The sequence below is a fragment of the Podarcis raffonei genome, chromosome 5, assembly GCF_027172205.1.
Source record: "Podarcis raffonei isolate rPodRaf1 chromosome 5, rPodRaf1.pri, whole genome shotgun sequence".
Classification (NCBI taxonomy): Eukaryota; Metazoa; Chordata; class Lepidosauria; order Squamata; family Lacertidae; genus Podarcis; species Podarcis raffonei.
In genome coordinates, this window is record NC_070606.1 from 46,673,014 (window position 1) to 46,697,803 (window position 24,790).

At 41.2% G+C, this 24,790-nt stretch overlaps 1 protein-coding gene across 1 annotated transcript; it reads right to left on the reverse strand.

Moving 5' to 3' along the window:
- Positions 1-3,401: 3,401 nt before the first annotated feature.
- Positions 3,402-24,790, reverse strand: GPR26 (G protein-coupled receptor 26). The gene is made up of 3 exons (XM_053388962.1): positions 23,683-24,790; positions 11,776-11,889; positions 3,402-5,714 (listed from the first exon to the last, which is right to left on the reverse strand). The coding sequence occupies exons 1-3, from the start codon at positions 24,399-24,401 to the stop codon at positions 5,483-5,485; spliced, it is 1,065 nt and encodes a 354-aa protein (XP_053244937.1). The 5' UTR covers positions 24,402-24,790; the 3' UTR covers positions 3,402-5,482.

A 24,790-nucleotide genomic window follows, 5' to 3' on the forward strand; every position in this document is an offset into this window, starting at 1 on the left:
CATGCTAAAGGATCACTCTGTTGGGAACTTCCTGCATCCTATGCCTGGTGCGTGTCCACTACAGTAAAATTTTAATTTATGCTTAGTTTCAAAGTTCCTTGAGATAGGGATCTTTAATTTTTTGGTTTTATTTTTGAGAGTTTGCTTATGTGTCTTATAATTTTTTTAAAATCTCTCCCCCCCATATATATATATATATATATGTGTGTGTGTGTGTGTGTGTGTGTGTGTGTGTGTGAGTATTGTGGGCTCAGAGAATAGCTTTAGCCATGCCAATGGCATGCTTGGATTTGTTTTACAAACATAGTCACCTCCTATGAGGACAGGCAGATATAAGTGCATGTTGAACTCCTACAAGCACGAGCCATTGGCAGGACACTAGAGCACATTTGTGCGACTTCAAAGTGGCCACACAGATGCAAGAAGACATCACAGGCCCTCCAAGTGTCCCTGTTTTCCAGAAACGTCCTTGATTGAGAGAAGCCATCCCGGTTTTTTGTTTGATCGAGGAATGCCCCACTTTTTATTAGGATGTCCCTATTTTCATTGAAGAAATGTTGGAGGGTATGAAGTTATCTGAACCCCAAGCAGTCCTGTATAGGGAAGTTTTTAAAAAAACAATTAACTTTTTCTTTTATATGTTGGAAGTTGCCCAGAGTGGCTGAGTCAACCCAGTAAGGTGTGTGGGGTATAAATAGTAAAATTATCATTATGGAGGGTATGACATCATGTTATTAAGTCTGAGTGTAAACACACCCATAGGTTCTTTTCCGTTCTCTGATAATTTGTTTCAATTATTTGTAAATCATCTCACCTCAGATAGAAGGTCCTCCAGTAAAGAATCAGAGCATGATGGTTCGTCAGAATACAGAACTCCAAATGACAGATCCTGGGCAATGCAATTGAAGAGGGTGATGTCATCACATAGCAGAGGATGAAGTTCACCACTCCGTGACATGGCTATAATGCTGTACATGAACCAGGAATTCCATCGGCATGCCATTATCCATGAAGGCCCAGTTTTTGTGATTCTTCCCCTTGTTTTCTTTGGCCACCAGGACTTTAACAAAAATGAAACCCAGCTAATATATATATATTCGGGACATGATTCAAAAATCATTGATTAAATTAACTGTGATCAATTTTTGGATCCGGTTTCTCTGAGGTCAGTGTTAGCAGTAGCAACAAACATTTTGGAATACTCAGCTGATCACAAACAAATAACATGGTTAAAACATTAAGGGAATGTTTGGGGATTGTATTCAACTAAGCTCTGCTCAGAGTATACCCATAGAAGTTAATTGATATAAGTAACTTACGCCCATTAATTTCCGTGGATGTACTCAGAGTAGAACTTAGTTGGATACAACCATTTGACTTTGCACAAATGGTTTAAGGACTGTCTAGTCCTCTTGATTTCTAAATCAATGTCTTACAGTTCAGCCAAAGTTAGTTTTGGCTTGGCTTGAGATCCTGTACTTAGCTGTGAATGCCACAGCTCAGAAAACAATCGTATGTGGGACTTTCCCTCCATAAGCTATTTTAACTCATTGGGATTTGTTCATGGGTAAACATAAAAGCCACTCCTTCTAGGTGCTGCTACCAAGCTTTACACATGGACCAAAACCATGTGCTAAAATCAAGTGTTTTCTTATGTGCTAAGATGTTTTTTGTTTTACTCCAAAGGCTGACTTTCTGTTTCAGTAGAAGAAACGGCTCTGAATAGGCCCTTCTTTGAACCCATGAATTTAGTCCCCAACCCATGAAATTAAAGGGGCACATATAACAGCTTTATATGTATAGTAGTATACATACAGGATTCTGAACTGAGGCATTAATAAGCAACAATTCTATTCCAATAAGCTTAACAAAACATAGTATCAGTCATACATCTCATCCCAGTGTAGGTCTCATTTTTTCAGTGCTGAGGGTCTGGCTGACAAAACCCTATTCTTCCTTTATATTTATCTGTAGACCCCAACCAGAATAAACATTTTCAGTGTTGTGAGCTTGAAAAATAGTTTAGGGGCAGTGTTTCAGCAGTGTTTTGTTTGCCACATGCTATCTTTTCTTAGGTATACATGCAATTCATCAAAAATACTAAAACCAAAGCAAAATGTTAGTTTTCTGGAATACAGAAAGTACACAAACGAGGATCCAGCCTAAGTGATACACTTCTAATGTCATTTTGATTTCACTGGGATATCATTAAATGGGCCCTGAAAGGGCTTCACTTTAGCTGGATCAAAAATTCCCAGTATTATTTCTTGAATCTCATATCTTTATTCACTTTTAAGTTTTTCACTATGCCAGATTTGAAGATTTGTAAACCACATCCTAATGTTATAACAGGCAAAGCCTGGGGAAATGATTGGCCTATTTAATGTTATTATCCTTTGATCTTGGTAGCAGACAATTTGGGTGAGTGGCACAAAGGGTAAATTCGAGGAGGAGGAGACGAAGAAGGAGGAAGAGGAGGAAGAAGTATGTCTCTCAAGAAATTGTAGTGTGGCAGATTGTTGGAACCAAATAGGTTTTGCAGTGTAATCCTATGTATGTCTACAGAGAAGTAAATACAGGACTGGATTCTTCGATTATTATCTGGAACCAACCACAGCAAAAATGATTTGCTCAAAAGTACTATCCTTGGGCTTTCCCCTACTTCTATATGACTTTCTGGTTTGTACTGAGTGCTATTAATAAGCTACAGCGTCAAAATAATCAGTGAATCTACTTTTGTATGAATCACTGGAAGATGGCCTTGTAGGTCAAATATATAAAACCATTTAATTATGAAGTGGTAAGTATGCCAAACAAATACTGAAAGAAAAACGGGATTTACATGGTGGAATATCAAATGAACAGTAGGCAGTACTTGTTTTGATTAAATACTAAGTTGGTTGCAAGAGAACATTTAAGAAATCTTGTTACTAGTATCTTTAGCAGTTTAGCATTAGAAGCAACTTATAACACCAATTAAATCAATTATTCAGTTACAACCATCCTCTTACTTACTTTCATGGAAGCTGGAGATATCCCCATGACAGGCTCAGAGATATGAATTCAGCTTACAGTTGGTAATTAATTGAACAGCTTTGAAAGTGACCACAATAAAACACTTCCATCCACAGCACTGCCATTGTGCTCACAATTCATTTCAAAGGAAGAAGAAGATCATTGTGCCAATAAACGGGGCAATCTATGTTTGCAAACGCTTCTTTGAGCCCTGCAGTTTGTAGGAGTTGTGGACTGAGGCAACATTTTTCAGATCAGACTTCAGCAGTTGAACGATGCATTTTGGAGAAAAGAAATTCATAAACGTTCATGGAAATTATTTAGGTGCATCAGTTCAGATCAGGACATTCATATGTACAGTTTGTGTGTGTGTATGTGTGCACGCGCACCCACAATGCCACTGAAGAATATACTTAGCATCTCCCTGGAAATCAATTATGGATTAAGAAAAAATAGCCCACACAACTGCCGTTTGTCTAATTCTAAGAGAAAATGATTTTCTTCCTTCCAACTCAGCACAAAGCATAAAGGCAAATAGCCTATGCATCTTTGACAGAGAAGTCCCTTGTACGCTAATGCTTGAAAAAATCAATAGGAAATATGGGTACTAAACAAAAACAGCAGAACTAGAAAATGGAAGGGAAACTCTCTTACAAATCCTATAGCATTGTTATAGGGTTATTTGCTTGCTTTAAATTAAATTGTCCATCATGGTTACAGAAGGCATAGAAGGTAAACAGAGGCTTTTTTTTTAGGCGTAGTGTTTTTATTTCATCTGAGGCCTGACCCAGCCCCTTCTTTATACACACCACTGGGTACACACAGCAATATGTGTACAGGAGTGGGATCAGTAATTAAGGGGATTCTCACACTAAAAGCAAACTATGCACAAGAGGAAAGAGAAGATGGGGCTGATGCCTAAATTGTCCCTTTTCCTTCTGCATTTCTCGAAACTGAGTTTCTATTTTAGAAACTAACTTTTAGAAAAGTAATTCCCAGCATTCTTTAGTTTTGGAGTACTGCGTTCACTGGAAACAAAATATTTCCAGAGATTTTTCAAAAAAATAAATTTGGCTATAAGTGTCATACTTATTATTTTTATAACAAGCATTTTTAAACAAACAAACAAACAAACTTCTTACGTAAGTCTTTCTTCCTTTAAAAAAAATAGATTTAGCTAATCCTATCCTTATGGCATCTGTGCAAACACTTATATCTAGTTCTGAGCATTGATTAAGGAAACCTATGCAACATTTCTGTACACGTTCTTGAAGCGACCAACCAGGGCGTCACAATCAGACAGAAAACAAAGTTAGCTATTGCATTGTGAAGAGCATTACATTCTAGACTGCCAGCAGCCTACGCAAGCCAGAGCACTGCGGACATTAGACACTGACACTTTAAATGCAACAACACTTTAGGTATTTTCACAGTCAGAAAACCATTACAACATGGAAACATTTTGGGCAAAATGAGACACAGCTTCCTACTGTTTTGTTATATTTTGTTAACACACAACTGAGGAGGATCAGAAGTGTCTTGTGGAAAGACTTGTACTCCTTCTGCAAGTATATCCCATTTCCCCCCAAACAGATGCAGACTATGGACTATATCATCTAATCTATTGGTGGTCAACCATTTGAATGGTGGGTCACCAAGACCCATAAGTCTGCAGACTGGAAGCAGTGCAATCAGTAGCTGAAATTAAGAGTCCCCCAGCTGTGTCTCTTTTGATGTATGAAAGCAATTGTTCTGCAGCCTACCACAGGCAAGAGCGTTGTTTGACAAATGTAAACGCAGCCATGGCTCAAGAGTAGTTTCCTTCTGCACATAGAAAACCAGTGCAAACCTAGAGGGTGTGGATGAAACACCAACATTGCAATCCTATGTATCACTACTCGGAAATAAATCCTATTATGTTCAGTGGGACTTACTCCCAGGTAAGTGTGTATAGGATTGCAGCCTAAGAGTTTTATCTTAACAGGTTTATGTGTAATTAGGTATGTGTGACTAAGTAGGGGCAATCTCAGGAAAAACTAGGAGTGATTGTCTTCACCTGATCACATAGTTGGCATGGTCACAGATATCAATTTGCTGCCACACATCAAAACTGGCACAAATATTATCCAGTTTTTTGTTTGTTTGGGTGGTGGTGGGTGGGGAAATATGTAAACATAATCTCTTATCATTATCCATATCTAAACCCCCTTGAGGTTAGAATGTTGCTTTTTCCACACATTTTGTGAAATTGGTGGGGATCTTTGCAAACAAGATACTATCAGTACTAAAGATATCAGTACTAAAAGGCAGCCAACTTTGCTATGAAATTCGTTACCTAAGTTGCTGAAGACTTAAAAGGCAGGCTTTCCAAAATATTGTCAGCTGATCATCCTAATGGCACCAGCTATTGTTCCTCGACTGTTCCAGCATTAGGCTACATTGAATAAATAGTTTAACCTCAGCTCCTTCAATCAGTTGCTTGCAAAATGTTTCGACTCTGTGATTCACTTGTGAGGGCTGATGAATTTATTGAGCTCCTTTTCAGCATCTTGTTTATTATGTCCTTCCATGTCTTCTTGTACTGGTGTCGTAACAAACAGTACACAAAGGGATCTGAAACAGCTTTGCTATAAGCCAGACACTTGGAAATAACTCCCCAGTGTGCGTTGATGGGGACTATGGATGATAATTCTACCAGTCTGTCAAGAAAAGAGTAAATATGATTGTCAGATAAACATATCAAGGACTAGAACCTCCTAATTAGACCAAAATTCAAACATTCTATTCCCGCCAGCATTAAAGCCTCTGAGAATGCTACAATTGTCCACAGTTATTGCTTGTCCGCAGCATCTGGTTAATAATAATAATAATAATAATAATAATAAAAAAAAAAAAACTACTTATACCCCGCTCGTTTGGCTGGGCCTCTCCAGCCACTCTGGGCGGCTTCCAAGATGATATGAAAAGCACAATAAAAGATCACCTTAACAATTTCCCTAAACAAGGCTGCCTTTATATGTCTTCTATAAGTCAGATAGTTGTTTATTTCCTTGACATCTGATGGCAGGGCGTTCCACAGGGAGGGCGCCGATACAAAGAAAGCCCTTTGCCTGGTTCCCTGTAACCTCACTTCTCTCAGGGAGGGAACCAGCAGAAGGCCCTCGGAGCTGGACCTCAATGTCCGGGCTGAATGATGGAGGTGCAGATGCTCCTTCAGGTATACTGGGCCAAGGCTATTTTTGGGTTTAAGGGTCAGCACCAACACTTTGAATTGTGCTTGGAAACGTACTGGGAGCCAATGTAGGTCTTTCAGGACTGGTGTTATATGGTCTCGGTGGCCACTCCCAGTCACCAGTCTAGCTAAATTGCTTCTGAAAATACAGGAGACACCCCCAACATGGTGCCCTCTGGATGCTTTGGACTACAATTCCCTTAATCCCTGACTACTGTCTGGGTTTTGATAGGACTCAACAACTGGAAGACCTGAGGTTGTGGAAAGCTGACATAGAGGTTCCCATTTAGTTAACTTGACTGTATATGTACAGATACAAAAAACCAAAAAACTACCCATGCTTTTATATCTGAATACCTATATCATCAACATGATATAGTTAGCACATACAAACAAATTGTGCTTATTGTCTCTGTATCTACTCAAGTACACAATTGCAGAGGAAAACCATACTAGGGACTGGCCATTTTAAGCCATCTCTATAAATGTACCTTTCCTTATTTCAAGAAAAAGATTATCCAGAGAAATGGGTATAGCTGACTCAATTGCATTTGAAATAATTCCCATGTGAAGGAGCATATTTATTATTCATTTAAAATATGCTGCTTATCTTTGTAAAACCAAGACAGCTTCAGTTAATTAAAACACTATACAAGATACCAAAGACATATAATAAAAATGAAACTAAAACAAAACAATTCCTGTTGGAGATGGGGGAAAAAAGTTTTTGCTTGTCTCTGAAAAGGCAAGCTAGCACGAAGAGCAGTGAATTTCAGAAATGGTATTTTGAAACTGGTAATCCATATGCAATTTTCAGGATTGGCTTCAGGACCTGTGGGGAAGCAGGTATTTGAAACACCCCACCTCTTCCTGAAAAATCCCCATAGCAAAAATAGTTCCTGAAAAATCCCCATAGCAATGTTGTCTCTGTGAACATATATATGTCACTCAAGGAATAATTCTGAGGACCCTCTGAACTGGACAATGTTCTCTATCCTGGGCTGACCTAGTGAATTGCTGGAGTGTGCACTTGCCTACATAAACTACAGTGGCCAGATACAAACAAGGACAGGGTTCTGCTGTTTTTATAGTTTGTATGGCAAGGTACGCCTGTTAAATTCCTCCTTCTTCACAAGTATTTAAGGGGTGGGAGCCTGATGCTTTTCCCCCTATCTTGTCATCTTAATATAAACTGAGAGCGGGGAGGAGAGAAGAAAACAGGACACTTTTGAACCCTTGTGGATCCTTCCCCCACATAGATGTTGCACCTGTGTAGGGAAGAGTCATGCCCTAGGTGAACACTAGTCCCCTTGCACACCATTACTGCTAGCGCAGAGGTAAATCAGAATGGACGCAGGAGCTGAGCTTATTTATAGGCACTGTTACCCAAGGGGAACATTTGAAGGTAATGGTATACTATTGATTTTAAAGTGAACAATTAGTTCCACTTTCTTATAATTACTTTCTGTCAGATTCCAGATGTGATTTTTCTGTCACATGCTATGAGTGCCACTCTTGTGTGTAAGATCTCCATTAAGAAGCATTTCAATTTATGCAGGCCATTCTGTGGTTTTTTTCTAGAAAGGCTTTCACTGAATAGGTTAAGGAAGTCACAATGTAGGAAAAAGCATAATTCATACTCTCATTGCTATCTGAATACTTTCCCCGCTCGAAAGGTAGAGTTATTGATATTCTGATGGAAGTTGATGAAAGCTCTGTGAATACCCTGAAACACTAAGATGCAAAGTGGTTTATATCTTACTTGCTATCAATCAATGTTATGAATTCCAACTAAACTTTTATAAAAGAACATCGAGAAGAAATGGCCTTCAAAGGCGAGGGGGAGTTTAGACACTTATTACTACATTTCCTTGAGTGCCCTTCCTTTCCCCTCAAATTTTCATACCATACAACACTTGGAAATACAACTGATAATGTTTTTATTTTTAAATTGTGTCTGTGTCTTATATCCCACTGGATATAATTTATATATTTGCACTCTAATTGAGATAATTAGCTCTACGTGCACAAGCATATGCTCATGGACTTAAACTAGATGCTTATCCAAATGCAGGTGTCATTTACGGAACCAGGCACAGTGTGCCCAGGCCATCAGGATGGGGAGAGGGAATGAGAAATAAGGAGAAATAATGACAAGGGATCACAAGCATGGGATCAAAATGGCCCCAACATTGTTGATTACAGATATCAGTAGGTTTTGGCATAAGCACTGGGTGTATATCCTGAACCAGCTAACCCACTTGTTGGGTGATTTTCCTTCAGGGTCAATCCCTATGGTGCTAATCAATTCTGGGTAATCCCTCTGGAACGCAAATTTGGGGAGTTCTATGGCCCATTAGCCCTTGTCTGGGCATTTGGACAGAATCCATCCCCCTGGACTCTTTTAACCGGGTATTCTGAAACTTTGACTGATGAAACGGGGGTTAATGAAATGGGGCTGAATGAAGCCAGGTTTGCCCTGACCATCCCACCCCTAAACTTGCCTGCAGTTGGGCAATTAAAATTTTAAAGTTTCACTGTGGGGCCTGCCCTCCCATGCAGCCAATGGAGGAGTTTCGTGGGCTGTCAGCTCTTGTGAGGGCAAGCAGATGCCGCTCTGACATACCTGCGGCCACACTAGGCCACTGGGCCACAACTCACACACACACACACACACACACACACACACACACACACACACACACTCGTTGGAACTGGTAAGCAGGCTTTAATCACCCTACATTGTTTTCAGTCGGGTGTATGTTCAGATGCACATCAAAATGCACATTTCCATCCATATTCCGATGCAATTGATCCTGTATGACTCCAGCTGAATGACTCCAGCTGAATTGTGAAATATCCCTATTTTCCCTATACATCCATACAAACAGTTTTTAAAGCAGTTTTTCAGCTAATACAGTGGTACCTCGGGTTACATACACTTCAGGTTACATACGCTTCAGGTTACAGACTCTGCTAACCCAGAAATAGTACCTCAGGTTAAGAACTTTGCTTCAGGATGAGAACAGAAATCGTGCTCCAGCGGCGCAGCGGCAGCGGGATGCCCCATTAGCTAAAGTGGTGCTTCGGGTTAAGAACAGTTTCAGGTTAAGTACAGACCTCCGGAATGAATTAAGTACAGTACTTAACCTGAGGTACCACTGTAGTAGTTTTGGGGAAGGTTCATTGCTCAATGGCAGAGAATCTGCCTAGCATGCAGAGGGTTTTAAATTTAGTCCCTGGCATCTCCAGGTAGGGCTTTTAAAAATGCTTTTTTACAAAAACATTTTGAAAAATACATTGAAATTGCCATAACTCACTATTGCCATCTAGTGTCACATTTGTATGCTGCAGTTTACAACACACTTAAAACATTTTATTTGCAGCTGTATAGCTGAGTCCTCAGTTCTGGCACCTCTCAGGGTGACCGCCATGTCCATTATAAGAGAACAAGGGAGGCATTGATGGTGAGTTCCGGCACCTCTTTTTCTAGAAAAATGGCACTACATATATATTGGATTTCACTACCAGTAACACCACCTAGTTTGTAAAATCAGTAGCAACTTACATGTAAACTTAAAGGTAGCTGACATTTAATAAACACTTATTTAATAAGCACTTATAACATTGACGTTTAACAATGGATTGCACGGGGGGCGGGCGGGAAGTCTTTCACGCTAGAATCAATGGACCTTGAATGTGGACATATTAAGCATATATTGAGTCAAACTGTGAGTTCATCTAACCCAGTATCGTCTATACTGCCTACACTGACTGTCAGTGGCTGTTTAGGGTCTCAGACAGGGATCTTTCTTAGCCCAACCTGAAGATACCAAGGATTGAATCTAGGTCCTCTTGGGTACAAAGCATTATTATTTATTAAATTGTTTATTAAAAGTGTTAGCTGCTTTTTCTTGCCCAAGACAACCCAAAGCGCTTTCAACCAGACAAGCACATCCCCCCTCCAAGCATTTGATTTTTATTTAATAAGCACTTCTGAGTATCCATCCACTAAAAAAAAAATGGAAGTGGAAGAAAGGTGAGTGACAAGCTTCCTACAGTCTTGACTTTTATCAGGGCGCTGAACATTGCTGTTAATCCCACTCCAAGTTTAATGGGTGCCAAGATATTATCATTTTTTCCATGTAGCGCTTGGTCAAAAATAAATCAACACATTCCAAATGTTCAGAGAAGCTAATATAGCCTTTTAGCTCATTCCCTCTTATGTTGCTTCTGAAGCACAGTAATCCACATTTCAATAATTCATTTCCACCAGGTCAATTTTGAGTGAGGTTTATAAATGCAGAGGGTTGGGTTTTTTTCCTTTTTGCTTCTTCCTAGCGACATAGCAACAAAGCAGGGGTTTCTGTGAACCTCTCTGATACTGGATGCAAAAATGTTCATAATTCAACAAGGAATGTCATAATATTTATTTATTTTACAATTGTCATTCAAAATTAACATTGTTGTGCATCTTCTAGCACTTATTAATCAGGAATAAGCTGTGAATAGCAATACTGATTTTGTAGCTCCAGGTCTGAAAAGCTGTGATATGACCTGTTTGTGATGAACTTTTCCCATAAGACTGATGCATCTTAAGAGTATGGAGAGGCAACCTCAAATGTTATTCCACAATGGCTTCTAAATGTTGGGGTGGTGTGCAAAAAAAGGGGTATCACCAGTTATAGCTGAAGGGGGCCAAGAAACATCTGTGTGTGTATCATGGAAGATATATAGTAAATGACAAAATTCAAAGGGCTCTTGGATATTATCAGAATTAAATTGCCCAAACAGTCTTTTCTGTGCATTTTTTAAGAAAAATGTGTTGGGAATACATTTTTCTATCTCATAGTAATCAGTTACTATGGGTCCTGAATGAAAACCCATGCAGTAACCTCTTCTCCTATTCAGTATATTCTCTTGCATTACCACTCCTACTGAGCTTTCTGTCCATCCATCCATCATACACTGTGGACTCTGTCACTACTAAGGGCATTTGGGACTGTTTTTGTACTTTGGCAAAGCTTGGAGTTTCTTTAAAACTGATGATATCTCCCCCTTATGCATGGAGGATGCCATTTTGATAATAAGGACCAGGACTCAGAAACTGCTGGCAGTCCCTTCATTCAAATGCTCGCTGTAAACTTGGCACATCTGTGTGCGTTAATTTAAAGTAGCCACCATGTGTCCCAGAACATCTGCTCTGCATCACACAGCACAACATACCCAGGGAAATGTGCGGACAACATTCTGAATTCTATGTGGTCTTCTTTGATGAGAGTCTAACTGTATTCTCCTTAATCCATATCAAAGACTTTCCCACTGGGGTGCTGGATTTGATCCCTTCCACTAACAAATCTTTGGCCACAGTTGGGACCATAAAATGCGGGCGCCTAAGATGGCAACGCTTCTCAGCACAGTGAAAAATGCTTAGCATAATTTTGACAAGCAGAAGTTTAATCGCCTGCTGATACAAATAACAGGAGTGCGCTGCGGATGGAAACGAGAAAAGACTAGCTTAAACCTACCTCGTGATTACATATGGCGCAAAACAGAGTATAAAAGTGCCAATAAATGTACTGATCTTCTTGGTTGCTCGTTGTCTCCGCCTCTTCTGTTCTTCTAGGCATCGCTCTCTTACGCTGTTTTTGGACATAAAAACATGAAAGCAAATTATCATTTCAAACAGCATTTCATCACCTTGACTTAGAAGCCACGCTCAGGCGTTTGCCTGAAGATGCACAAAAACAAAGAGCGCTGACACAGTAAAAGGGGCTGAGGGGGAGCAAAGTAGCTCACATGGCCTTGCTGAGTCAGGGGTGGGGAAAACCAAGCCTGAAAGCTGACTATAACCCTCCAGACTTCTCTGTCTCATCCTTGGAATTCTTCCCAAGCCACACCATTCATTGGCCCTGCTTGGTGCCCCAAATGTGTTTGCCTTTCTGGAGTGTGTCCTTGAACTCTGATAATGCCTCTTGCTGGCCTGCATGGGGGAAAGGTTGGGGTGTGCAGGTGTGTGTAGAAGACATGCCTGTAAGCATAGTAGAGGGCTCCTCCATAAGCAGCCCAAGGGGAGGATTAGCTATAGCATGCCCCACCCTGGAAGCTTGCCTTGCACCATGCCAGGGCTCAGTGCTGGGTTATTCACATGGAGAGGGCCTGGGTACCTCCCTGACAGAGTGTCATTCCATTATCAATGGCTGGTGGAATAAGGAACAGGATCCTCGCCCTACTGCCATGCCAACTCTGGTTTCTACCATAGTCATAAAGATTTGGCCTGATTTTTACCCAACCCTGCATCCCACCTTAGTTCTTTCACTGGGCCACAGAATGTGCCTGCCTGGGCAATCCACCTTTGTGATGGATTGGGGCCTAACGTTGCCAACTACTATGGCAAGTAGCCTCATGGATTTGTAGTGAAATGATTATTTGCTTTAGATTAGAGGAATTCAATGCTCTTTTAAAATGTGACACTCAGCTGGGACATAGAAAATGCATTGATACAAGCCCTTTTGTAGAATTACGTAGTTTGGGGAAAATTTTCACCTAACTCAGATAGAAGAATCTTTTGAGCAGTAACATATTCATCTCTTAATATAAAGCAATGCTTTCAAACTATACCTTTTCAATAAGCAGGCTTCTAGTAAGTAAACCGAACATTTGACATACTAAGGAAAAGATCATATTTTGGAACATTATTAATACATTCTTATAGTTGTAATTCAGTTAAAAACATAGGTGAAAGAGTTTTGAAATCTGAATCTGATGTAACTCAAAGAATTTCAGCCGGGGAGCTCAAGATCCAGATAGAAGGATGCCACAAGAAGTTTGGCACTGGGCATTGCATAGTGGACTTTCAAAATTAACTTGGCTTAATCCAACAGAAAATGTATCTAAATTTGGTACTGGTGACAAGAGATGCTTCTTTCCCAGGGCTAGTAACTTCTTTAATTGGTATGAGGGGGAATTGGCATACCCTCCATGTGTCCTTATTTTCCAGGGACAATCCCGGAATCATGAAAGGCATCCTGGCTTCTGATTTGACCATGGAATGCCCCTATTCCCCCTTCCAGTGCCACCTCCAAGCTCAAAGAGAAGGATGAGCCAGTGGCAGCAGAAGTGGCGGCTACAAGCTGCCCACCTTCTCTCTTGGACAGCTCATAGGACCATAGGAATGGGGTGCGGTGGGGGCGGGTCACCCCAGGTGTCACCACTGAGGGGGGTGACAAAATGCCGGGCAGCACTCACCACGGGGCCTGCAGTGCACCTAAGCCACACGTCTCTCCTGGGAGTGATGCAGTGGCTTGGGCACCTGCAGGCTCCATGCTGCCCCAAACAGTCCGCCTGCTGCCTCCTCGTCAGCTGTAGGGTAGCCAGGAGGAGGCAGGCAGACTCCTCGGAGGCCCTGCAGGGTGTCCTGCCCCGGCTGGCCCCACCCCTGGGTGCAGGGCACGCATGCCGCCCCAGGCGCCCGATCATCTTGCTCCGCTGCTGGCCAGCTCTGAGGTACAGGCAGAAAGCAGGGTTGCCCTGGGCAGGAAGAAAGGGAAGTGTAGCACAAGGAGTCTTTATTTATTCATCTATTTATTTTTTAAAAAAATCCTTTGTAAACTTTCCCCTTTCTAAAATTTATTTATTGGTATGTGTTTTTCTTTTTGTAAATCTACCATAGGATAAAATAATAATAAAAATAAAACGGGATTAAGGGGTTTTCTCGGGGTGGTGTGTTGTTTCCCACTGGTGTGGTGGTGGTGGAAATGCTCTGTAAGGTGGGGGAGAGAAAAAATGGGGGGTTGAGGAGGGTCAGTTGCAGGAATGAGGGAGAAATGTTCCTATTTTCATCCGAGGAATGTTGGAGGGTATGCAATGACGGTACCTTTGCATCAAGGGAAAGGGATAAATCGACCTGGCCTACATACTGTGGTTCTCCTCCCCTCATCTCATGACTGCTATTTAAAGAATAAAAACATGCACTTTAAAAACTCACACACATTTAACGTCACATGAATTTTGACCTTAACGCAAAGTATTGAATGAGGTTTAGGGGTTAAAGATGTGGAGACCATAACCCCAACCAGCCGTATTTTGTGCTGTCCTTGCCTACATGATTGCTTTGCAGTCTGCAAAATCTGAACATTTATCCAGCTACCCTCAGGCTGTCATACATAGCTGGAAGGCCATGGCCAGGTTGATAGGTTAGAAATTGCACAGGCCTGACAAAAGAAGAGACTTGGCTGTGAGCAGAGCACTGTGGATTTTGAATACTTAAATAATAAATGATCATATATTATTGTGCTGTCCAAATGAACTGGGTTTTTTAATGCTTTCATTTAATATTTCTGTTAATAATTGCTAAATGAACACTACCATGTCTGACTTCTTTCTTTGGGATGTTATTTGAAGAGCCATGAGGGGCAAAAACACCTTGGAGATTGAATAGTGTATATGATTTCTATGTTGCTACATTTGGTGCAGGAATATTGAATATACATGGCATGCAATTGGCCTGAGGTGGTCCAGAGTTGAGCCAATTCTGGGCTGTTTTCAGCCATGTGAAAAGCTATTAGGGTCTTAAAATAGCCACGATGTCCTGATAAAACACTTGGCTGAAATCAGTGCTATTTCTGTACGCAGAGTAGAAAGGTAGCTGAAGAGAAACAAGCCTCTTAGTTCAGGTTGCCTTTGACATTTAAATAGGGTTAAATGCAACTCTTTAAATCAGTCACACGTATTACATTAGTCATTTCTTTAGGTGTGATGTCATAATAGATTGCTGCCCCCGAGTTGCTCCTTTCAGAATTGGATCTCAGTACATTTTGAGTAGGTTTGCAGGAAGACTGTGGACACTTGCAACATATGTCTGGGCAATGTGTAGGGCCAAAATCTTACTCCGCTGATTAAATCAAGAAATGTCTACATGACTGATGATGCACATTGATGATGCACATTGATGGAAAGAGGTAGAAAAAAATATATGCTATGCTTATTATTCCCAAGCCAGTCTCCATGCAATAGATAATTTAACAGATCACATTTTGCCTGATTGACGTAGCTTTTCTTGGAATGAGCTGGAACAGACTTATTAATTTTGGGTAAATTATGAATGCTTGGGCCAGGTTTAAGAGCAGATGACCCAGGCGTTACCTGTTTCAGAATATGACTCCTGTAAACATGTATATATTGCTCCTGGAAGGGACATGCCTCCATAGATGATTTGGTTCGCTGTTTACTATTTTGTCCATAGCAAAAATATTTGTTCAAAGCAAATGTGTGCCTGCAATATTGACTGGGCGGTTCATATAGGATATAGTGGTTCATATTCTGAGGAATCTAAGCATAGATCTTGCCAAGCTGCCTTATTTGCGAGTATCTTGCTCGTGCAATGGACTCATGGGAAAAATAGCTGTCCCATGAGCCCTTGCAAAAGGAAGGGAAAGACTATATAAGGCTGCTTCCTCTGGTGCTCAGGGCCATGTTGCCTTGAGAGCTTCCCGCCCACCTCCCCTCGAGCTAGAGCCTTCCCAGAACAATTTTGGGTTGCCGGTTGTCAGGGCCAGAAAGGTTTTGTTTTCCCTCTCAACTTGATTGGTACCTCCATGCTTGGTTTGGGGTATCTACCTGGTTGGAATCTGCACCTTGGTCGCCCAGTGAGACCTTGCTTTTTTGGCGTACGTTTTGGCAAGGTTCAGCACTGGCCAACTCCAATGGAACGTGGGTGGCGCTGTGGGTTAAACCACAGAGCCTAGGACTTGCCGATCAGAAGGTCGGCGGTTCGAATCCCCGCGACGGGGTGAGCTCCCGTTGCTCGGTTCCTGCTTCTGCCAACCTAGCAGTTCAAAAGCACGTCAAAGTGCAAGTAAATAAATTGGTCTCTGGCGGGAAGGTAAATGGCATTTCCGTGCACTGCTCTGGTTCACCAGAAGCAACTTTGTCATGCTGGCCACATGACCCTAAAGCTGTACACTGGCTCCCTCAGCCAATAAAGCGAGATGAGCACCGCAACCCCAGAGTCGGTCACGACTGGACCTAATGGTCGGGGGTCCCTTTACTTTTACCTTTGGCAAGGTTCAGCACCGGCCAACTCCAATGGAACGGGTTTGGGGTGGTGCAAGCCTAGCAGACCCATCAATGTGGGTTTTGTGGAATGATGAACCAATCCTGTCCTCAATGCCATGCCAACCTATGCCTGATCCAGCAGGCTTATGACTTCTTATGAGAAAGACCAGAGATTGCATGATCTCCAATGCACTTTTAGTGAGTGCAGCAGCTCCCATCCCTACACCAGTAGAACGCTGTGAAGGTGCCCTCAACTAACTCCAAGCAGCCGCACAGATCAGGGGTTAGGGTTGTTCTGCACCTCTCTAAAGAGCGATGCAACCATTTTCATTTTTTCCTGCATCTCCTTGAAATCTATGCTGCGTAAATGTGCAAAGGGGGGTAAGGTTCATAGACTTTCCTTTTTAGGCTTGGAATAGTTTAAGATGCTATCATCTCTTGGACCAATAGGTTTGTGTAACAAAAATAAAACGAACCTTTGAGATGGCCACAGATTTCTTTTTTTCTGTCTAAAATAGGAAGTACAAAATACAGAAGAGCTGTTGTGGCAGCTGAGGTCACTTGGTTAGCCGGAGCACACTGAAAACTCCGATAAATGAAGTTAGTTCAAGAAGGAGGTTACAAGATCATGGCAATTAGCATCCATGTTTTGCTCCTTAGACTGGCTAGAGAACATAATCTTGTTAATATGTGACATTTCTTTCCTTTTGCTCTGCTCAAGCTGCACAAAATGCCTGTATTTTGGCAGTGCCGTAAACATAACTAGAAAAAGAAAAAGAAAACCACACAAGTGTTAATTGGATAGCCAAGTCTTTGCAGGTGTTTTCCTCGCAATAACTCTTAGTGGCCGGGCATAACATGTTTAAATACTGTGCAATTGGCTTCAACACCCAGTTAGAACTACTGTAATGTGCTCTCTGTGGGCCTGCCCTTTAAGACAGCTTGTAAACTGCTGGTGGAAAGCAAGACAAGGCTCCTGTGCCTTTCATAGTTGCGTAGCACAAAGAATTTCATCAGGTGTAATGAAAGTGCCTCATTGAACAAAAGTGAGTATATATATACATGGTAAAGTCTGCATGTGGCTGCTGTGTCTTCAGCTAGCTTTTATGTATGAGAGATTGTTTAACACAGGAGCCACACCCATGAAGGCTTTCATTGGTGCCTCTGGGCAAGTGCCTCAGACCCAGGACTCAGCTACACAGCAGCAAATACAACATCTTAGATGTGTTGTAAAGTGCAGTGTACAAATGTGACACTAGATGGCGAAAGTGAGCTATGGAAAATTCAATGTATTTTTCAAAACATTTTTTAAAAAAGCATTTTCACAGCATTCAGATCAACTGTTAGTTCTCTGTTTCATATCATGAATGAATTTAGTTCTCTGTCTTCTGGTAAAACTAAATCCTCAACTTCTCATTTGGCCAGCTAGAAAGTTCATTCGCAGGAGATAACGAGTAATTGCTTCTGTTTCATGAACTACTTCTATCAAGAAAATTCTGAGTTTCGTACGCAGCTCTAGCATTACATCTCCAGCATAAATTCTCTGGCCACCTAATGAAGTTTTATAAAGTAATCTTTACAGCTGCATTGGAACTATTTTTGCTTGTTTATACATATGGATTATTTTGTTTGTTTGCTTGCTTGCTTATTATTTATTATTATTCTTACATATAGATTATTTATTTATTTATTTACTTTTGTATGGAACTGTTTTTAATTGTTTCTATACTTTTCTTGTTTTGTAACAGTTTTACTTCATTATTTCTTTTATAATGATATATTTTATTTTTGTAACCTGCTCTGGGATCTTATGGTTAAGGATGGTAAGAAATAAAATAAATAAATAAATAAGAACGCAGGAACATAACAAGAACCTGCTGGATCAGTCCAAAGACCCATTTAGTCCAGCACTCTGTTCTTACAGTGGCCAACCAAGATATCCATGGAAAGAAGCTTTCAGGTAACAGACTTTCCTAACCCTATACAGACACATCACGAAATTGAACCTAGGATCTATTCATAAGCAAAACATGTCCTCTACTGTTGAGCCACAGCCCTTCTCTGAAGCTCGCTGCTTTTCAACCCAAGTTCTTTTCCAGACAAATTGGAAGAGCCCAGGATCTTTTATCCTTGAACCATTCTGAAGGCTTGGAAAAGCTATCTCCTGCTTTCTTCCATTCTTTCTACCCACCCCTAAGTTGTCCCCTTAGTGTTGGGGTACAAAGCATCTGCAGGGGCAAAATAAGAGGGTAGGTAAAGTCTAGCTAAACAGTTTCTCCCGCTTAGATTTCTTTGAAAAAAGAAGAAAGAAAATGCAAAATCTAACAGTTTAGCCAAATTGAGTTACTCCATAAGATTGTGTGTGTGTGTGTGTGTGTGTGTGTGTGTGTGTAAAAGACCAGATGGAAACAAATTCGAGGGAGAGTAGATGCCCACCACTCATGGAGGACCCTCACAAGTGGGCTTCCTCACACCGTCAGATTTTGCTCAGATGCAAATCTAATTGATTCAAACTATTGCTTTATTTAAATACCACAGAACTTCTACTGTTCAAAACCATGTTTATCTGAATTCATGGTGCTCCTTATGTATAATCCTTATAATTAGCTGTCTATACAGTTCTGTGTCTGCATGTTCCTGTGAAATCAAAGCTCCCGTTTGAACAAACTTTAGATAGTGTTATTGAACGCCTCCCAAATCATATGGAGAAGGAAGTCTGTAGTATACAGCGAAATGTCAATGATCCAATCCAACCTTTGCAAAACCTAAATCCATAAGGGTTTTTTTATTTCTCAGTTATCTCATTTATATACTTTGTTCTCACTTCCCTTCGAGGTGTGGACCGAAAATGTGCCTAAGAGGCATGGAAATGCTGTGAAATATGATTGGTGATGAAAAACATACGGATTTCAATGGCATTTATGCCACCACATAACAAAAAAGGTTAGTCCTACTGATCAGCTTTGATTTAAGCTTCATTACGTGGAGGGGGGGGGCTGGAAGGTGAAGACAACTAGTGCTTTTTTCTGGGGGTACACATACCCCTAAACATTTTTGTGAATCTAAGTTTGGCCTCATTGAGGAGCAGTATTTCAATATGAGTAGGAAAATGAGAGTACCCCTAAACTTTTTTTAAAAAAGGGGGGGAAAGCACTGGAGACAACCCAAGTCCATTTAAACCCCACCTGTCCAAACTTGCTAGCTTGATGAAGTGAGTATTGGAAAGCAAAAATAAGGGCATAATCATCTAAGACTTGTGTACGTGGGCCCATACACACTGATGAGCACTGTGGCTTTGTTGACTTTTATGCAGCGTGGGCTATATGGAGTCATGCATTCAGAGGACAACTAACCTGCTTATCCTTAATGTGATCACTAAAGACCCCATGCTATGGCTGAGGAAGACCATAAGTAAGGCTTCACTCATCTGGTGCCTTCTATATGTTTTGGGCTCCAACACCCATCAGCCCCAACCAGCGTGGCCACTGGGCAGGGATGATGGGAGTTGTAGTCTCTAATGTCTGATGGGCACTAGGCTGGAAAGGGTTGATATAGGAGTTTTTTATAAGGTGATGCCGTCGAGCTTAGCTGCAAAGCTACAAGTGAGAGAGATCTGAGTTTGGAAAGTCAGAAGGATCAGTTTTCTTCCATTTCCCTCTGATCATAAACCAAAGAGTGGGAGACAGAAGTGTTGAGTGAACCTAGAGCTGCCTGAGTCCTTCCATATGCCTCCCAGTCATACTGAACGGAACTCCTTTGACCATTCCAATTTAAGGCACCATAAGGCATCTTCCTACTTAACATTGCTCAACTGCCGGTTGCTGCATAGCCCTAAACAAAAGGCTGGTAAATGACTTTGCACCATGATGTACAACCAATTCTGGAGGCGGGGCAGGGGGAGACATATCCTGACATCTGGCATAACATCATTCATTCTGGCTGCACAAATTTGGTCAATGTTTCCTTTATAAAAACGACTTTTGGGAAGGATTTACAACTTACCTTAGGTGGTATGCAGGGAGTCTGGTATTACAGAAAGACTATAATTAAGGACATTTACGGTGATATAGTCCATACAGTATTAGCCTCTCATATTAACAAGAGAAGGAATATAAAATTTATAACACCTGGAATTAACCATGGTTACCAGAAGTCACACTTTGAGCTGAATGCTACACTTCAAAAATAAACTCCCATTATCCATGTAAAAATAAGATCCACTAGGAAATTAGCATAATGAATGATTTGGTTTTTCAGAGACTTGATTATTTATCACTTTGCTCTATCCATTTGCTGTTTTGATACTGACTGGTCACAGAACACCCAGTTTTATTTTCAAGCTAAATGAAATATATGTCAAATATCAGTGAATGTATTTGATATATATTCGATATCAGCTCTTTAAAAAGTACAATCTGATTTGCATTTACTAAAAAATAAGCTCCTCTCTTCCTCTAGTGCAACCAGAGGGGGCGGATTTAGAAGCTTACACTTCTACTTTAGACTAGCTGCACCTATGTGCTATTTCTGAATCCAGGCAAATTGCAGTTTGTCCTATGGTTAGTTGAAACATGCTATTGTCCTGATTTAAATTGGCAACTGCTTTTAGCCACAGTGAAGACAGGTGCTCATATTAATTTGTAGCTTTCATTCCCTCTCCCTCAGTGAGGCTAATAGTGATTTAAACTGGAGAAATGACCCTGAAGGGATGGGTACAACTACCCCCTGCTGTGCTACAGAGTTTGTACCTCACCTCTGCCCTTTTAAGCCCCCACAGCTATTTCCAAGTAAATTTGAATCCATTCACTGGTCTGCAATGCCATGCATAGATGAGCCATAAGATATTGGGATATGGATAAGGCAACTCCCAGTTTGCATCTCACCTCTGCCACAAACTCACTACAGTGGTACCTCGGGTTACAGACACTTCAGGTTACAGACTCTGCTAACCCGGAAGTAGTACCTCGGGTTGAGAACTTTACCTCAGGATGAGAACAGAAATTGTGTGGCGGCGGCGCGGCAGCAGTGGAAGGCCCCATTAGCTAAAGTGGTACCTCAGGTTAAGAATGGTTTCAGGTTAAGAACAGACCTCCAGAACAAATTAAGTTCTTAACCAGAGGTACCACTGTACTCAGACTTAGGTAAACCACTGCCACGCAACCAGGGGATATGGGGGTGATTATGCTGGTCTGCCTTACTAGGCTGATATTAAGGTTATGAAGTAATGTTTTGAAGACTTTTGAGCTCTAAAGTGTTATATGAATACTATTACCTTCTATTTCTTTCATCTGACTGTGCACTTTCCCCCCTTTTTTTTACTTTCTTGAGACCACACTGATTCCATTATTAATATTATTTTTATATATGAACATGAAGAATCCTGCTAGATCAGATCAAAAGCCTCTCTGGTTCAGCATTCTGTTTTTTAACAGATGGCAGCCAGATGCCCTTCAGTAGCCCAAAGTTGAAAATGAGCACAGTTGCTCTCTGCGCACTCCTGATTACCAGCTCTTGGTATCCAGAGATATGATAATATAGCCATTATGACTAGTAGCCCTTGGTAGCTTTATCCTCCATCACTTTGCTGAATCCCCCTTTAAAGCAAATCTAAGTTAGTGGACTTGCCTACTTCATGTGATAGTTTAACCATGTGCTAGTTGAAGAAGTACTTCCATCTGTCCATGCCAAATCTCCCATAATTCTTGTTCAGTGGATGACCCTGGGTTCTAGTATTATGAAATAAGGATAAATACTTATCTCTATTCACTTTCTCTATACCTTCATTGTATCCTTTTCAATGCCTGCTGAAGAAATTCTTATTTAGGCAAGCTTATTCAGATGTTTCAAAAGTTTGTATGAGTTTATTTTTTAAAAATAGACTACTGTATTCTGGTTTTAACTTTCTGTATGCTTCAAATTATAGCTGTATTCTTTTTTAGTGATAGTTTCAACTTATTGTGCATTGCTTTGAGGGGTTTTTTGTACAATCAAGTGGTATGTAAATTTAATGAAATAAAAAGAAATGGAAATAGCATGCAAAATTATATATATCCCCATCAAGTCCTTGCCTCCCTGCCTCCTCTCCCTTGACCAGCTGCTATTACTCACAGTGAAGGGAAAAGATAGGCAGCTACATTACTTTGTTCCTGTCTTCCACAGGTTCTAAATGATTGAAATTTACCTCAGCCTTTTTAGGAAGCCACCACAGCGCATTACTATTGCCTCATCAATGTATAGATACAGAGAGGCGGGTGGGGGAGACAGAGAGAAAAATTATGAGTAGCTGCGTAGCTGGGACCTTCATTAAACCCATCTCTCTTTCCTATATTCTTCCGGTGAGGTCCCCCCCCCCCAAGACATCCATGCATTCCCACTCACACCAGAATCCCCTTTTCTCCCTGTCACATACTTGGTTACACTTCTCCCTTCTTTTTTCTCCCCCAACTGAAAATCCCAACAAACTCATTGTACCTTCATCTCCCACAAGCAAAATCTACTCTAGCAAAGTCAGTCAGATGACATTCCACCTGTCAAATCTTCTCACATCTGATATCTAAACCTCCACTACAAAGATCCCCTGGTTATATTTATTCTTCATTCTCTGTGACATTCCCTTTTGTACCTCCCCCTAGTTATCCCTCCCCGTCCTAGTCATTGCTTGCTTCCTCTCCCCTCCCTTGTCTTGAGACTCCCATACCTAGAAAATATGGGTTGATTTAAGGTCTCTCGAACAAGTCTCGAGTCTCCTTTGCTTGTCAGTTCTAATCTGAATCTCAATGCTATTTTGGATGTATTTGTACCTAGTTGGTTGCTCATGCTTCTTTTGGAAATATTATTTCTCTGAGCATCCTTCCTTCAAGGAAAATAAAGTTATTGACTCCAAAGTGACATTCACAAAGTCACAGAAAGCAGAATGGTATTCAGTGTGCTATCTCCCCACTGCAGTTTTAAGGAACACAAGGAATTTCAGCCTGAACCAGTTCATCAAACACCCATGGACATTACTGATTAACTTTAATGAACAGGCATGATGAATCTGTTCATGGTAAGTGAAAACAGCAAAGATTCAAGCACACTACCTGAAAGGAAATGTATGCACATGCAAACCTTTTGATTCCACTATAGCCCTCAAATTCATCCAAGGATTCCTAGATGACATATTTTGCTCTTTGCAGGATATAATTGGCAATTAATTTTGTAGCTACAAAGAGACCTGAGAATATAAGCATGCAGATTAGAATTAGGCAAGTGCTACATTAAAAAAAAAAGAATTACAGATGGATGGCAATTGAGTCTGATAATGAACATAATCTTGCCTCTCCACAGGTATCCTCAGAAGTGTGTGCCCTTGGCAGTCAAGGACACAGGTATCTCCTTACCTGGGATGGATGTCCACCAGCAGCACGAGGGTCTGCATAGTGATCACGTCAATCCTTTTACAGTGAAAGCGTGCCACCTTCAGCACTTTTAGATATGTGAAACACAAGACTACGAGGGAGAGGAGGAAGCTGAGAGAATGAAAGACCCCTGTGAAAACCACAAACTGTGTCCTGTCCTCCAGTTTCTTGTTGTAGAGGGTGCAGGAGGCATAAAGGTGATGGAAACCCACCCAAGAAAGAGAAGTTGCCACTATAGGAAAAGACACTGAATGCAACCATGTATAGCTCAGTATGAGAGCAGCATCTTTGTAGCGCATCTTGGAATGGTAGTTGAGAGGAAACACCACCGCTATCCACCTGTCTATGCTTAGAGCTGCCATGCTCAGCATGGAGCTGGTGGTCAAGAAAGTCTCTAAAAAACCCACGATGTGGCAGAGCTGGTCTCCTCCAGGCGGCTTCTTGTAAATGATCCCAGCCAGGGTCAGGGGCATGTTCAAAACAGTCATCAACAAGTTGCAGAAGGTCAGGTTGAGGATAAACAATCCTGGGACTTGCTTGCGGATATCTGCGCTGTACAGAAAGCAGATCAGCACCAGCACGTTGGACAGCAGTGAGACAAGGATGAGTACCACAATCAAGAAAGCCAGGATCACTTCCCAAATGTTCATGGTGCCTCCATTCACAGGAGGAACATTTCCAAAACTGCACCCAGCTGGCATCCAGAAAACATGGTGTGAGGCACTCTCACACCCTCCTCCTCCTCCCCAGCCTGCTCACACTCCTGCATGCCCTCAGTATTTTTAGAAGAGCTGCAGTTTTTTCCTCTCTGCTGCTGCTGCTACTGCTACTGCTGCTGCTTCTTTCCACGTCAACGCTTTTTAGAGACATGCACAAAAAGCATTGGGAATGCCTATCAAACTATGAGGAGGGTTTAAAAAAATATGTATCTCAGCAGCACCAAGCCACAGTCTCCTTCTAAAGAAAGCAGGATGTTCACAGGAGCAGTTCGTCCGAGAGCCCTGATTATTGGTCCTAAAGCTTCCCAGCAATTCAACCAGTGTATTTATTCTCTTTACCTCTTTTCCTCTGTCTTTCTCTTGCTCTCTCC

Excerpts from the sequence above, each read along its gene's own strand:
- GPR26 (XM_053388962.1), bottom strand. The coding sequence starts at position 24,401 with ATGCCAGCTGGGTGCAGTTTTGGAAATGTTCCTCCTGTGAATGGAGGC. Across the intron at positions 11,890-23,682 it reads CTGGTGGACATCCATCCCAG|CGTAAGAGAGCGATGCCTAG; the intron begins GTAAGGAGATAC and ends GTCCAAAAACAG. Across the intron at positions 5,715-11,775 it reads GCGCCATATGTAATCACGAG|ACTGGTAGAATTATCATCCA; the intron begins GTAGGTTTAAGC and ends TTTTCTTGACAG.